The sequence below is a fragment of the Symphalangus syndactylus genome, chromosome 3 (genome assembly GCF_028878055.3).
Source record: "Symphalangus syndactylus isolate Jambi chromosome 3, NHGRI_mSymSyn1-v2.1_pri, whole genome shotgun sequence".
NCBI lineage: Eukaryota > Metazoa > Chordata > Mammalia > Primates > Hylobatidae > Symphalangus > Symphalangus syndactylus.
Window position 1 is genome coordinate 11,058,104 of NC_072425.2, and position 14,960 is coordinate 11,073,063.

Below are 14,960 nucleotides of genomic sequence, written 5' to 3' on the forward strand. Positions count from 1 at the left end.
CCAGCCACTGCCTAAACACTCGCTTTACAGAACCTGTGCAGATTTGCTGAGGCCTGAGACAGATACCCGATATCACGGGCAGGTTCCCTGATGCAGCGCAGAGAGACTGGTGGCCGCAGGCTGGGGCACTGCGTTCCCTGTCATGGGTCAAGCTGTTGCCATGATAGTGTGAAGTGCCTGGGCCCCAAGGGGAGGTTGGAGCAAGGGTGTTTGTGGAGTGGGTGGTGGGAAGCTTCGACCTGCCCCGGGTTTGCTGCTTCTGTCTGGGGCAAGTGACCTCGTGCAGAACTGGGTGCAGAGGGCCCTGAGCTGGGGCCTTGGAGACTTCAGGGGCAATCGGTCCCAGGTTCTCATCTTGCCCTTGTAAGGAAAGAAAAGGTGTGATCCTTCCCCTCACCCATTATCAGGGGCACGGGAGACAGCCCTGTAACAAAAGACAGGTTTATAAGAGAAAAGTACGCCAGATATATTTAATCAAAGCTTTATGTGACATAGGAGCCATCAGAAAGGGGGACCCAGAGACCCAGGGAAGATGGTTCCTCTGCTTAAGGTCAGTGAAGAATGGGGAGCTATTTGGAGAGGTGTCGGATGGCAGGGGATGCCTGTGGGGATGGACTGCGGGGAGGCCGGGAGGCCAGCTGTGCAGCTCCCCCTTGGCCTCTCCATGCAGTGTGCTTCTCACTCCCAGGCATGGGGCAGGACCCCTGGAGCAAGGGTTTTATGACCCACAGTCAGACAAGGTGGGCGGAGAAAATCTTTATGGCCAGCTCCTTCCCAGAAAAGTGGGGAAGGCTTGAGTTGTATTTCTAGGTCTCATGGCTGGCTTTGGGGGAGAGGGCCTCTACTGTCCATGACCCACCTGGGGAAAGAGGAATTCTGGCTTCTGTGACTTGCTGTGGGGGAGAAAGAGGGCGGGAGACAGGAGGGGAGGAGGAGGTCAGAGAGCCTGGGGCTGCATCAGAGGCCTTCTGGTCTCCTTCAGTCCCGAGTCCTCATGCCAGGTGCCCTGCTTGGGGGCTCATGGTCTGAATCCTAGAACCCTTGCAGCATATGAGCCTCGAGCCTGCTGGCCACTGGTGGAGGCTGGTGGGAATGGGTACCAGTGCTGTGTGGCCCAGGGAGGGAGGCCTCTTGCACCTGCCCACTGACCGACACTTGCCACCCAAGTGGCCTGAACGGAATGGGACAGGCAGGGCGGGGGTCTGGTCCTCTCATCCTTGGGGACCAGTGGCATCCCACAGAACTCCCTCCAGGGCCTGGAAGGGTCTGACCTCCAGAACCTTCCAAAAAGACAGGGTCCTCAGGCCAGTTTGGAGGGAGATAGCCATGGTCATAGTAGTGACGCTTCCCTAAGTGTGGGGGACTCAGTGGGCCTCAGCCCCGCCCCACATGATCTCTTTCCACAGAGGGATCCTCTCTCATCACAACCTACAGTCCAGGAGTCTGAGCCCCAGCGAAGGCCACCAGTGGCAGGTGGCTCTGCTGGCTTCAGGAATCATTCCCCTCTTGTCCAGGCCGACTGGCTGGGAACAGCGCCTGGCCACTGGGAAGACGGGCAACAGGCAGCCTTGTGGGTCCTGAGCCCTTGCCCCCAGCCAGGGCCAAGCAGGAAGGGGACTCAGCTCCCAGCAGGGTCCACGCTGTCACAAAGGACCCCTGCCCCAACCCTTTATGTGCAGAGCTACATCTGATAATAACAGACATGTCACTCCAGAGGACTGATTAGTTCCATGGGTGGAGAGGTCCCCTGTAGCCCCACCCTTCATGGGTTTGATTCCAAAGCACCTATTCCTAAACAGGAGGCAGAGTTCCCCTCACCTTGGTCTTCCTCCCTCCCAGCTCGACCGCCACCTGGCCAGGTATCTGCTCTGGTCTGACCCTCAAGCTGCACCCAAGTGAGGTCAGGGGCCCAGGCTTGAAGGTGCATCCCCTGCGGATTCTTTCAACAAGAATCGTGCGTAATAAGCTCTGCCTGGGTCTGAGAACATTGTTGATTCACCTCACTCCTCCCGCCCCTGCAGGATGTGGGTTTCCAGGCTGACAGTTATGTTCGAAGCTCTGTGCTTCAAAGATACTATTCTACAGTAGATTAGCATCTACTAGAGCCGTGCCAAGGGGTGGTTTCAGGGTTTCAGGCCTCTCTCTCTGTCTTATTTATTTGAGATGGAGTCTCACTCTGTTGGCCAGTGCAGTGGGGCAACCTTGGCTCACTACAGCCTCTGCCTCTCAGGTTCCACCAATTCTCCTGCCTCAGCCTCCCAAGTAGCTGGGACTAAAGGTGCCCGTCACCACAGCTAGCTAATTTTTGTATTTTTAGTAGAGATGGGGTTTTGCCGTGTTGGCCAGGCTGGTCTCAAACTCCAGGCCTCAAGTGATCCGCCCGACTCGGCCTCCCAAAGTGCTGGGATTGCAGGCGTGAGCCACTGCGCCCGGCCTCGTTCTGTGATTTCCATGCAGGGATTCACTGGTATTTTTCCTGTTTGGTACCCACTGTGCTTTCTGCAGTCTGACAGCTCATGAACGACCATCTTCACTTCTGGAACATTCTCTGCTGTTATCTTTTTAAGTACCGCCTTTCCCCCCGTCTCTCTGGTATCTCCTTGACCTTCTGTTGGACACAGGCTGCAGCTTCCTGTCCGGCCCGGGGCCATTCCCTCACATTCCCCGAATTCCCATCTCTGTGTCTACACCCTCCGGCCTCGCCTGGCTCCTCTGTTCCTGTGGCCCAGGATGTTGAGAAAGTGCCGGTCACTTAGTTCCTAGCCTCAGTTTCCTATGAAGAAAAGGAGTTGGTTTGTTGGCTGGTTTGTTAATTTAAGTGTACAGTTCGGTAGTGTTAAGTATGTTCACATTGTTGGGAAACAAACCTCCAGAATGTCTTCATTTTGTGAAACTGAAGCTGTGTCCCCATTGAGGCAACTCCCTTTCCCTCTCCCCAGCCCCTGTGCCCTCCATTCTGCTCTTGATGTCTATGAATTTGGTGGCTCCAGGGACCTCATATGAGTGGAATCAGACAGGATTTGTCCTTCTGTGACTGGCTGGCTCCCTTCACTTAGCGTGATGTGTTTATAATGTGTTGGTCCCCGTTGTGTTATGCATCTGAATTTCCTTCCTTTTTAAGGCTAAATAACATTCTTTCATGTGGATAGAACACTTTTTGTCTGTTCAACAACTATTTTTGGTGTGGTTTGTTGTTTTTTTTTTTTATTTCAGACAGGGTCTTACTCTGTCGCCCAGGCTGGAGTGCAGCAGTGCGATCTCAGCTCGCTGCCTCAACCTCCTGGGCTCAAGTGATCCTCCCCCTTCAGCCTTCCAAGTAGCTGGGACTACAGGCACACGCCACCATACCCAGCTAACTCTAAAATTTTTTTGTATAGACAGGGCCTCCGTATGTTGCCCAGGCTGGTCTCAGACTCCTGGGCTCAAACGGTCCTCCTGCCTTGGCCTCCCCAAGTACTGGGATTACAGGTGTGAGCCACTATGCCCTGCTTGTTCATCCTCTGCTGATGGACACTTGGGTTGCGTCTACCTCTTGGCTATTGTGAATAACCCTGTGAATATGAGTATGCAAATACCTCTTCGAATCCCTCCTTTCAATTCCTCTGGGTGTATACCCAGAAGTGGGGTTGCTGGATCACATGGAAGTTATATTTTTAATGTTTTAAAGAACTGCCACCCTGTTTTCCACAGTGCTGGCACCATTTTCCATTTCCACCAACAATACACAAGGGTTCCAGTTTCTCCACATCCTCACCAACACTCGTTACTTTCTTTTTCTTGTTTTTATCATTGTCATCCTCCTGGGCACAAAGTGATAACTCACTGTGACTTGGGTTTGCGTGCCTCTGATGGGTAGCGATGCGAAGCATCTTTTCCTGGGCCTGTTGGCCATTTGCATTTGCTTTTGAGAATTGTCGACTCAAGTCCCTTGCCCATTTTTTTTTTAAGATGGAGTCTCACCACTCTGTTGCCCAGGCTGGAGTGCAGTGGCGCGATCTCGGCTCACTGCAGCCTCCACCTCCTGGATTCAAGTGATTCTCCCACCTCAGCCCTCCCGAGTAGCTGGGACTACAGGCACGCACCACCACGCCCAACTAATTTTTTTAAAAATATTTTTAATGGAAACAGCGTTTCACTATGTTGGCCAGGATGGTCTCGAACTCCTGACCTCAGATGGTCCTCCCACCTTGGTCTCCCAAAGTGCTGGGATTACAGGCATGAGCCCCCACACCCGGCCCCTTTGCCCATTTTTAATGGTGGTATTTGACTTTTTATTGTTAAGTTGTAGAAGTTCTTTATTCTGTCTGGGTAGAAGGCCCTTATCATATGTAAGACTTGCAATGTTCTCTCCCATCCCGTGGGTTGCCTTTTCACTTTATTAGCATCCTTCGATGCACAAATGTGCTTGTGATGAATGTCCTTCCATCTGACTTTTGCTTTTGTGACTTGTGCTTTTGGTGTCCTCGCCAGGAAACCCTTGCCATTCCCAACTCCCCATGCTTTCTTCCAGAGGTTGTACAGCTACAGATATTACCCTCGTGTCTTTGTTCCATGTCTAGTTAATTTTTGGACAAGATGTAAGGTAAGCCACCAGCCTCTCGCTTCTGCATGTGGCTATCGGATCCTCCCAGCACCACTTGTTGGAGACTCCCCGTGAGTGGCTTCAGCGCCCTTGTCGAGATCATGGGAACACATACGTCACAGTTCATTTGACTTTGCTTTCTGCAACTTTGCTGACTTCATTTAATAGTTTCAGCAGTTTTTTTTTTGGCATGGACTTTTCAGGATGTGGAAAGGGTTTAAACAAAACCTGACATAAGGCCTTTCCTGCTGATCTTCCATAATTCTGTGACTCCATCCACGGCCAGGAGTTCCATCTTGCAATTTGGGGCTTTCAGAGCCCACCTGAGCCAGAGTGGCCAAGGCCCACGTGCCGGGACCACGTGCTTGGTGCACACGCGCCCATCCCTGGCCGATGGGTCAGAGGAGGGCACTGGGGCCGAGTGGGCCGACCCCCGTGGGTGCTGGGAGATGCTATTCCCACCCAAACCTGGCTGACTGGGAGCCTGTGTTTGTTCCGGATGCCCTCGCTTGGCCTGTCCCTTTCCTTGTGGGTCCCCACTTGGAAGAACTGGGGACTGATTCCACTCCACTGCTTTGGTGGAGAAAAATGCAAGATGCCTCAACAACTAGTGATTCTGTGAACTTAGAGAGGCCCCTGGATTCCCCAGACTCCCTCCCTTCGGCGGGAAACAGGTGTGGCCCCCGTTTTGCTCCTTCGTTCAGGGACTGTTTCTTGGGCCAGGCTGTGCACGGGGTACAATGGAGACCCAGACCCAGCTGACCCCATCCTTGCTGAGCTGCTGGAGCCAGGAAGGATGGGACTGCTCCCTCCCTTCTACCTGTGAACTCCAACCCTCTCACTGAGCTGGGTGACGGGTCTTTGTCTGAACAGGGATCCACAATTGGAGGGCCGTGGATAGGTGCACTTTAAAAATTATTTTTCCTGTTTCAAAATGAGATTGGCTTTGAGCCCCGAGCTCCTCCGTAGGCTATCTAAAATTAGAACCCCGTTGACAAGGCAATCTTTGTCAGGGGCCTATGGCTTGCACCAGGGAAGCAGGGAAATGGCAACAGTACATTTTCTGTGTCAATTTTGAGTTTTTTAGGAGGCCTGGGCAAATGGCAACTTAGAGCAAATTAGCGCTATTTCCAAAGCTTTTAGAATCCAGCCCCTCGGTGGCCATGTGATTAAAGCGTCAGGTTTATAAGGAGCTGCCCCTGTGGTTGGGAGAGCGGCCTCTGCCCTCCCTCCCACAGGCGTATCCCAGCGGGAGCTGTACAGGGAGGGCCTTTCCGCTCAGAGCAGCGGTGGAATCAGCTCCTCCGCTGTCTGGGATCCTGCAGTCAGCCTAGCTCTCCCCATTCCTTTTGTGAGCTCTGTGGTCCCAGGGCTGAGCACTCAGGCCTTCCCATGGGAGTCAGTGGGTTCAAGGGTTTGCCTGAAGGTGAGGAAGCAGACTCCAGTTACTGGGTGTGGACGTGCCACGCACCCGAACCAAGTGTGTGAGGAAAATCACGCCTCCTGCGCAAGGAGCCCCCCACGCTGCCTGTGGCCTCCACGCAGCCGAGTGCTAGCCTGATGTGCAGGTGTGCGGGACACACCCTCCCAAAGACACCAGCTGTCCTCGGCGGAGCAGGGTGTGCCTAGGCCCGGCTCAGTGCCTCTGGGAGCCTCTGTGTCCGCCTCAGCCCACGGACGTTATTGACTGTGTTCCCACCGTTGCAAGGGCCGTGGAGGGACGAGATGAAGCTCAGCCCACGAGCACCTGATAATCGGCACTGTCACTTCTGCAGGGCTTGGGGCCACCGTGTCTTTCACAGTCAGGTATCCACAGCCCCACAGGCCTTTCTCTCCTGCCTCCCACCACGTCCGCTGCCCAGCACTGGGCCTTTGCACCCTCACCTGGAAGGCCCGTCCGCGATGGCAATCCCCTGCTCTGCCTGCCAGCCTGGTCTGGCGTCTCAGGCAGGGGCCTTGCTTTCCGGCCCCTTCCTCACCCAGAACATGGTTGTGCTCACGGCCGAGCTGAATCCTGAAGGGCAGAGGCTATGGCTGTCTTCAGAGCCCGGTGCCGGGCCAGGGCTGACTAGAATGGTGGGTGATGGGCTCCTCAGACAACAGGCTTGGCACCTGGCTGTCCCCTTCCCCGATGGCTCTGTTCCCCACTGGGTGCAGCCAGGGTGGTGTCCCCTGAGCCGGGCTGCTGCCTTCCCCCTGCTCCTCGCAGATGTGTCTCAGAGCTTCTGAAACAGATAAAGCTGGGCTCCCAACCCCATCTTACAGACAAGGAAAGGTGAGAAGCTTGCCCCAGGTCACTGCTGCGGACTGAATGGTGACAACTAAAACATGTGTCTACATCCTAACTCACCAGAACCTGTGAATGGGGCCTTATTTGGAAATAGGATCTTTGCAGGTGTAATTAAGGTCAGGATCTCCAGACGACATTATGTAGGGCTAGGGAAGGTCCTAAATCCAGTGACAAGTGTCCTTAGAAGACAGAGACACAGAGGGGAGGCTGTGAGGGCTGAGGCAGAGATCGCAGTGATGCAGCCACAAGCCGAGGGGCGCCTGAGGTGCCCACGAGGACACTCCCTGGAGAGTGGAAGGGTCATCTCCGGAGCCTGCAGAGGGAGCGTGGCTCGCCCACACGGTGATTTTGGATTTTGAGCCTCTAGAACCGAGAGAGAGTTTACTGCTATTGTTTTAAGCCACCAGTTGTGGTCATTTGTTATGACAGATGGGAAACTAACCCAGTCCTGGAGAAGATCTGAGGTCTGCAGACAGCAAACCTGCCATCTCCCCTTCCCAAAGGTCACCCCCTACTTCTCCTCAAAGATTTCCAGAGCAGCTGGAGGGAGCAGCTCTCCTTGAAGACCCCATTTCTTGGTGGCAGTCTGGCTGGGACCCAGGGCCAGTGACGGTAGGAGCTGTCCACCAGGAAGTGGTGGCCTGGGCCTGGACCTCAGCCATCTTACATGGCCACATCTAAGCCATGACCTTTTCCCCCAGGTCCGGGCCATGCGGCTGTCCTTCGTGGGGGAGCTGGGCTGGGAGCTGCACATTCCAAAGGCGTCCTGCGTGCCTGTGTACCGGGCTGTGATGGCCGCGGGTGCCAAGCACGGCCTCGTCAACGCAGGGTACCGCGCCATCGACTCCCTGAGCATTGAGAAAGGTGAGTGCAGGGTCTGGACAGCACAGGGCGGGGGCGGGCAGAGTAGAGGGGAGTGACGCTCCAGACACCTGGAGGCCGAGAAGCTGTTTACCTTCCCCGTGTTGTCACCCAGCTTCCTTCTTTCTACACCATGATTTCCTCCCCCACACCCCAGCGCCTGACATCCTCCATTTCCCCAAACCCTCTTGCTGCCCAGGGTCTTCGTGCAGGGCCCCAGGGACAGTGTTGGGATCCGCGACACCTACACAAACCTCAACTCAGAGAGCTGAGGTGCTGCCTGACACCCGGGGGGCAGGCCCAGGCTGGGTTGGAATTGAGGGCCTTGGTTTCTCTGAGAGCTGTGAAGAATGGAGCCGGGGAGCAGGTGCTCCGGCCTCTGGAAGAAGCCCAGACCCTGTCCAGAGCAAGGATGGAGGCTCAGAGCAGGCTTTGGGCAGTTCCCCAGGGTGTTGGGCACCCAGCTTGGGCACTGAGAAGCTCCCTCTTCACGAGCCCCTCCCTGATGCCCCCACCTGAGGGTGCAGAGGGCTGCAGTGCTGATGGGCAGTCTGCTGGGGGGGGGGGGTCACCCCAGGGAACCTTCTGGAGTTGGCAATGCCTCTGCCTCCTGCCCCGGTGACTAAGCAGCTCTGAGAGTGTGGGTAGGGGCTGGAGGGGGTGGTTTAGGCAGCATCTTCATGCATCTCCTGAAGGCCTTATCCCCCTCAGGGTGGCACCAACCCCGTGGTTTCCCTTCCCACAGGCTACCGGCACTGGCACGCGGACCTGCGGCCAGACGACAGCCCCCTGGAAGCAGGCCTGGCCTTCACCTGCAAGCTCAAGTCGCCGGTGCCCTTCCTGGGGAGGGAGGCCCTGCAGCAGCAGCGGGCCGCAGGCCTCCGCCGGCGCCTGGTGTGCTTCACCGTGGAGGAGTGAGTATCCCGCTGTCCCACGCTCACCGGGAAGCAACTGCCTACAGCCAGGGCAGGCAGGCACTTCTCGGTCCCCCAGTCAAAGCCCCTGGTACCAACACTTCTCATGTGCCAGCCATGCTCTTCCAGAATGCACCCAACAGCCCACTGCAGATAAGGAAATCGAGGCCAAAGAGAGAGGCCATCTGGCCAGGTCACATGCTGCTGTTAAAGGCAGAAAGGCAGAGAGAGTTTGCTCTTTTTTTTTTTTTTTTTTTTTTTTTTGAGACAGAGTCTCACTCTATTGCCCAGGCTGAAGTGCAGTTGTGCGATCTTGGCTCACTGCAACCTCTGCCTCTCAGGTTCAAGTGATTCTCCTGCCTCAGCCTCCCAAGTAGCTGGGATTACAGGCATGCACCACCACACCCAGCTAATTTTTGTACTTTTAGTAGAGATGGGGTTTCACCATGTTGGCCAGGCTGGTCTTGAACTCTCCTGACCTCGTGCTCTGCCTGCCTTGGCCTCCCAAAGTGCTGGGATTACAAGTGTGAGGATCCCAACGTGCTGGGATTGAAACCAGGCCAGTGCGAGGTTGCGCACCTGGGGCCCCTTCCAGGCCAGCAGGGCCCGTGGGGAGGTAGGGAAGGCTCCACACTCTTCCAGTGCAGGTCTCAAAAGAGAAAGGTGCAGCCAAGCCCAGGCCACCCCTCTGCGGCGGGTCTAGGCTGAGGGCCTTGGGAGGGTGAAACCAGGGAGCCTGACCTCCCAGTCACTGCAACACGACCTCCCATCCTGTTCCGGTTCAGTCTCCCCACAGCCCTGTGATACGGGGAGAGGGGCTCGGCTGGGGCCGTCATCCCCACTTACGAATGGAGACCACGTGGTGCCAAGGAGCAGGGGACTCACGCCCAGTCACTCGGCAGAGGTGGAAGGAGAGACTCTGCCTGGGGGCGACCCGACCTCCCACTCTCTCCACTGAGAGTGGCTTTGAGCATGCTGCTGGAGCCCGGCGCACGTGATCCCTGGGCTACTGGGAGAGTTTGGATTCCAGGAACCCGAGTCCCACTTGGGGTGCAGGGCAGTCTGAGAAGATCAGGCCCTGATCAGAGGCCCTCCCGTGGTGCCCACGGGGGTCTGAAGCACAGGTTTCCGGGGAAGTGGGTGGCTGTGGGCGGCTTTGGGCTCTGTGGACATGGAGCTGACAGCCAGCTGCAAACACTGCCACTTCTCCCAGATTTCTGGAGCCTTCAAAAGGAGTGTCAGAGTGAGGAGGGGAGGGAAAGGGAGGATGAGGGAGGGTGAGGGGAGAGAGGGAGAGGGAGGGTGAGGGGAGAGGGAGGGAGAGGGAGAGGGGACAGGGAGGGTGAAGGGAGAGGGAGGGGGAGGTGAGAGGGAGGGTGAGGGGAGAGGGAGGGTGAGGTGAGAGGGAGGGTGAGGGGAGAGGGAGGGTGAGGGGAGAGGGAGGGTGAGGGGAGAGGGAGGGTGAGGGGAGAGGGAGGGTGAGGGAGAGGGAGGGTGAGGGAGAGGGAGGGTGAGGGAGAGGGAGGGTGAGGGAGAGAGAGGGAGGGTGAGGGGAGAGGGAGAGGGAGGGAGAGGGACGGTGAGCAGAGCCATGTTGTCGTCATCCTGTGGCTTCTCCCTGGGTGCCTGTCAGGCTCTGCCTCTCGCGTGACAGCCTGTCCAGCTCCCAGGATCAGCTTAGCTCCTGGAGAGGGGGCCCCTTGCACACAGGTCAGCGTCCATGGGTCCTTTCTGCTTGCCTGACCCTGACCTTCTGACCCTCCATGAAGTACCTGCAGCCTGATATCTGGGTTTAGGAGGGCCTCGGACGGCCCCTGTGACCCAGTGCGCTCTGCTCAGGGGTTTTCTGTCAGGCTGCATAATAGCTGCCCTGCACCTCGGCTCTGCACTGTTGCAGTTCCAGGACAGATGCAGAGAAGATGCTGGCAGTGGAGTCACAGAGAATGGCCCTGCCACACTGCTCTGGGACTCCAGGCAGTTGGGGCCTCAGCGTCCTCACGTGGAGAATGGAAACTAGGGCAAAACCAAAGATATTTACACAACCTCCTTCCAGCCTCATCCTAATCCAATTGACAGGTGGGACCCAAACAGTGACTCCAGGCTGAGGATGCAGGAGGTGCCCTCAACATCACCCCAGCCCTTCCATTCAGGGACCCCTTTGCACAGCTGCAGCCGGGATGACCCGTCGCACAGGGAGAAGTCTGCAGACTGGGAACAAAGTGTTATCAGTTAGCCCTGGGTGCTGGCCTTTCTTTGATTTTAGCTTACTTTTTTTTTTTGTCTTCCTGCTTTTAATTTTTAAAACTTTTACAGTGAGCATTCATGTGTTACATGTAGTCAAGTCCTTTGAATAAAGTATGTATTGTACTATAAAAAAAAATGAACCTGGCCGGGCGCGGTGGCTCAAGCCTGTAATCCCAGCACTTTGGGAGGCTGAGGTGGGCAGATCACTTGAGGTCAGGAGTTCGAGACCAGCCTGGCCAACATGATGAAACCCTGTCTCTATTAAAAATACAAAAATTAGCTGGGCATGGTGGTGGGTGCCTGTAATCCCAGCTATTCCAGAGGCTGAGGCAGGAGAATCATTTGAACCTGGGAGTTGGAGGTTGCAGTGAGTCTAGATTGCACCACTGCACCAAAAAAAAAAAAAAAAAAAAAAAACACAAAAACCCAGAGTTGAGCAACAATGGAAGGAAATCGGAAGCAGGGGCCCTCCCAAATATACGGGGCTCACTTCTGGAAACAGCAAAGTCCACTCCTGGTTTTAATGTTTTCTGTTCATCACTTTTACTTACTTGAAGCCTGAGCCCTGGTGTCCAGGCCAGGTGCTGGGCTGGCTCTGGAGACCAGCGAAGTCCTAGTAGGCCAGCCCTATCTGCGTGGAGCCACGGTTGGGTGGGCACCATGCAGCCCCCCATTCTTCTCCAGGCCACTGTGGATGCATCCCCACCCTGTGGTTTCTGGGGCCCCAGCTTTCTCTACTGCTTTTTCCAGCAAAGTACCCATGTTTGGCCTGGAGGCCATCTGGAGGAACGGCCAAGTGGTGGGCCATGTCCGGAGGGCTGACTTTGGGTTCGCCATCGACAAGACCATCGCCTACGGTTACATCCATGACCCCAGCGGTGGGCCGGTGAGTCCCCTTCTCTGGCCCTGCTAAGGCAAATGCCGATCCCTCCCCAACTCCAAACCAGCTCCCTGCACTGCACCCTGAGTGTGCTGGGCATAGGGAGGAGGCACGGGTGGGGTCTAGAAGAAGAGGAGGGAAGAGAAAGGAGGGAGGAGGGAGGGGAGGAAGAAGGAGGGAAGAGGGGGAGGAAGGAAGGAGGAGAAGGAGGGGGAAGGAAAAAGGGGAGAGAGGAAGGAGAAGGAGGAGGGAGGGGGAAGGAGAAGGGGGAGAAAGAGGCCTCGGCAGGTGGAGGACTCCCCAGCTGTGCCTGGGCAGAGCCAAAGCTGCTCTCTGTTTTCTTTCTGGAAGAATCTGACCTTGGTGGTTCCAGGCTGTTTTTGGTTAGAAGGAGGTACCAGCCAGCCAGGCTGATACCTTCCAGCAACTCACACCAGAGACCCAAACCTCAAGCCACCCACAGCCCACCCTTTGCCTGGGGTGCAGGAGGGGGCCCCAGGGTGACCGATCAGAGACTCAGAGACCCATGTTCCTGTCCTCCTCTCTTTCCTCACCCCCAACACCCCGACCCCAGGCAACCCCACACCCTCCAGGTGACTCTGACCCCTGACTGCAGGAGGCAGGAGCTGGCTGGAAAGAGCAGGCACTGCCCCCAGGAGCAAGTCCCAGGACAGCTCTGGGTGGCCAGGGGTGGTGGGGCAGGGGGTGGGCAGCCTCCCCAGAAGGGGAAGGGGTGGTCTCTACCTCCACCTCCTTTTCCCATCTTTCTGGCGCCGCAGGTAGAGGTGCCGCTGAGGAGGGTCACGTCTCTCCATGGGAGCCGATCTGACATTTGGCCCAAGCCCTAAGTAAGGCCGGGAGGTGCTGGCCTGGCTCCAGAGCCTTCCAGCCTGAGCCCCTGATGGACATGTAGAGGGAATCGGGGAGGGAGGGAGCACTTGGGAGAAGCCACGAGGAGGGAGGGGTAGGCTGGAGACGGAGCAGTCTTAGCCAGAGCTGCAGAACATGCACAGGCCCAGCCCGCAGGCCCAAGGGGGAGGGGACACCGCCAGGCCTCGGGCAAGGCCGTGGTCCTGTGGAGCTGTGGGGAAGTGGCAGCCCATGGGGCTGAGTCCGGCGGTGGAGCTGGGAGGCTCAGGACACACTTGATGCCACTAGCTTTTGGGATCTGCCTTTTACTTGCTTTGTGACCTTGGGTAAGGATCCTCTCTTGGAGCCTCGGTTTCCTCATTTATAAAATGTGGACACTCACCTACCATGCAGGGCTGTCGTACAGGCCACTGCGCAGAGTGGGGTCTTAATACGCGGGGATTGTGATGGCATGGCTCTCACGGTGGGCAGGGCCTCCTGACACGGCCCTGGGACCATGGTCCTGGGGGCCACAGCCCTGGGGCCCAGCCAAACCGGAGTTTATGGGCTCCATGCCAGGGTGGGCTGGGGAGTGGAGGCTCCGTTGCCATTTCTTCAAAGAATAGTAACACTCTCCTTTCTCCGGAGTCAGGGATGGGTCCATAACCACCGTGACCCGGGAAGCCAAGGTTAAACGGCATCCAGACAGGCAGCCGGGAACCAGTCGACGCACCCAGAGCCGCCAGTGCATGTCCCCTGCCCCCTCCATCAGGGCTGTCCAGAGCATTTGCACCATGGAAATGGGCAGATGCTACAGTCACGCCCGCCTCACCCCAGAGCTGGTTGTTAAACATTTTCTAGCACCCAAGTGGGGTGACAGAGGTTTCTTCCTAAGATAGGGAAACCTGCTCATTGATGGGGAAGGCTCCGAGATAGGGAAGGAGTTTCTGCCTCGTAGGTATTTGTTAGCAAGGCCAGATGCCCGCTTTGAGTTGTGCCTGCCTGTGGACATCTGAAGGCTACCAGCTCTCCATGCTGCCTGCCTGCGGGGGGGCAGCTCAGAGCTCTCAGCCCTGCAGGTGCACACATGGCTCAGAAGCACCACTCCTAAAGCTCCTGTCACAGAAAAAGCTTGGTTTGTTTTTTATTTTTTTCATCCAGTCCTGAGCTGCTAGGAACAAGAAGGAGCCCTCTGACTCCCAGAGCAGAGCCCGAGACTCCCACCTGTGGCCCTGGCCTTGGGTTTAATTGCTGTAAAGGAAGAACAGCTTCCCTGAGTGGCCTAGCCTGCCCTCCTCATAGCAGCTGCGGCAAAAGTGCCAGGCATCACCAGCTGTGCCAGGCTGGAGGTGACGCCCTCTTCCTGCCTAAGAGCACCTGCACCTGGGGCTGACTGGCTCCTGAGGGCTTGCTGGGGAGGCCGAGCCAGGGTGTGGGATGGGGAGCAGGCAGAGGCCAAGCTGTCTAGAAGGCTGTTCTAGCCGCCCCTGCCCCGAGGGACCCGAGCCGGATTGGCCGCCAGCCTCGGCGCTGCTCTGGCTGCTGTGCTTGCCTGGGTCCGGGAAAGCCACTGTGTTTCTGCTGTTTCCCAGGCATCTGGAATCGCTGGGGTAGGAGGTGTGTCGTCCTGTGGAAGTCGTATTGGCTGCCAGATCTTGGCTTTGCTGGACCCCAGATGCCCATGTCCAACTCAAGATCACATGGACACGAACTGCACCTGCTCTGGGGCAATGCCTGGGTTCAGAAAGGAGTCCCTGGCATAGGGATGAGTTTGCCCACAGGGCAGGCAGCAAGACCAAGACCCCCTCCTCCAGAGAAGCAGGCAGGTGTGAGCCCCATGCCTACCAACAGAGAGTGATCCTCATCCCCACCTCTGCTCCTAGGTCTCGCTGGACTTTGTGAGGAGCGGGCACTATGCCCTGGAGAGAATGGGGGTGACCTACGGTGCCCGGACTCACCTGAAGTCACCCTTCGACCCCAACAACAAGAGGATGAAGGGAATCTACTGAGGGCTGAGACCCCATGCCCCATCCCATGCTGTCCATCCATTCTCACAGGTCCCAAATGGCCTTGGATCCCAGGACCCTGGACCCAGCCAGAACTTGTGCCCTCCCTGTCCTTAGTCTAGGCCTAGTCCTGTGAAAACCCCCAAACCAGATACGGACAGAGACCAAGATGGCCCATCCTGTTGTCACTGACCGGAAGGCAGTCTCTAATCCACCCCAGTCCTCCCAGAAAGCAAGCCTGTAAGTGTCTTGGGCTCAGGGACCATGGCTTGTAGCCCTCTCCAAGCTTCTAGAAGGTGCTTGGTAAGTACTTGATAAGCCCCACGTGAAAACA

At 56.7% G+C, this 14,960-nt stretch overlaps 1 protein-coding gene across 2 annotated transcripts in view; it reads left to right on the forward strand.

Annotated features, from left to right (window-relative positions):
* SARDH (sarcosine dehydrogenase) overlaps positions 1-14,960 on the forward strand; it is a 71,887-nt gene extending 56,927 nt beyond the window's left edge. For both annotated transcript variants that reach the window (XM_055270459.2, XM_063636780.1), the window contains 4 exons: positions 7,574-7,736; positions 8,479-8,647; positions 11,642-11,777; positions 14,504-14,960. In XM_055270459.2, the coding sequence (XP_055126434.1) occupies positions 7,574-7,736; positions 8,479-8,647; positions 11,642-11,777; positions 14,504-14,629 (594 nt within the window). In that variant the 3' untranslated portion in view covers positions 14,630-14,960. The remainder of the gene's footprint in view (positions 1-7,573; positions 7,737-8,478; positions 8,648-11,641; positions 11,778-14,503) is intronic.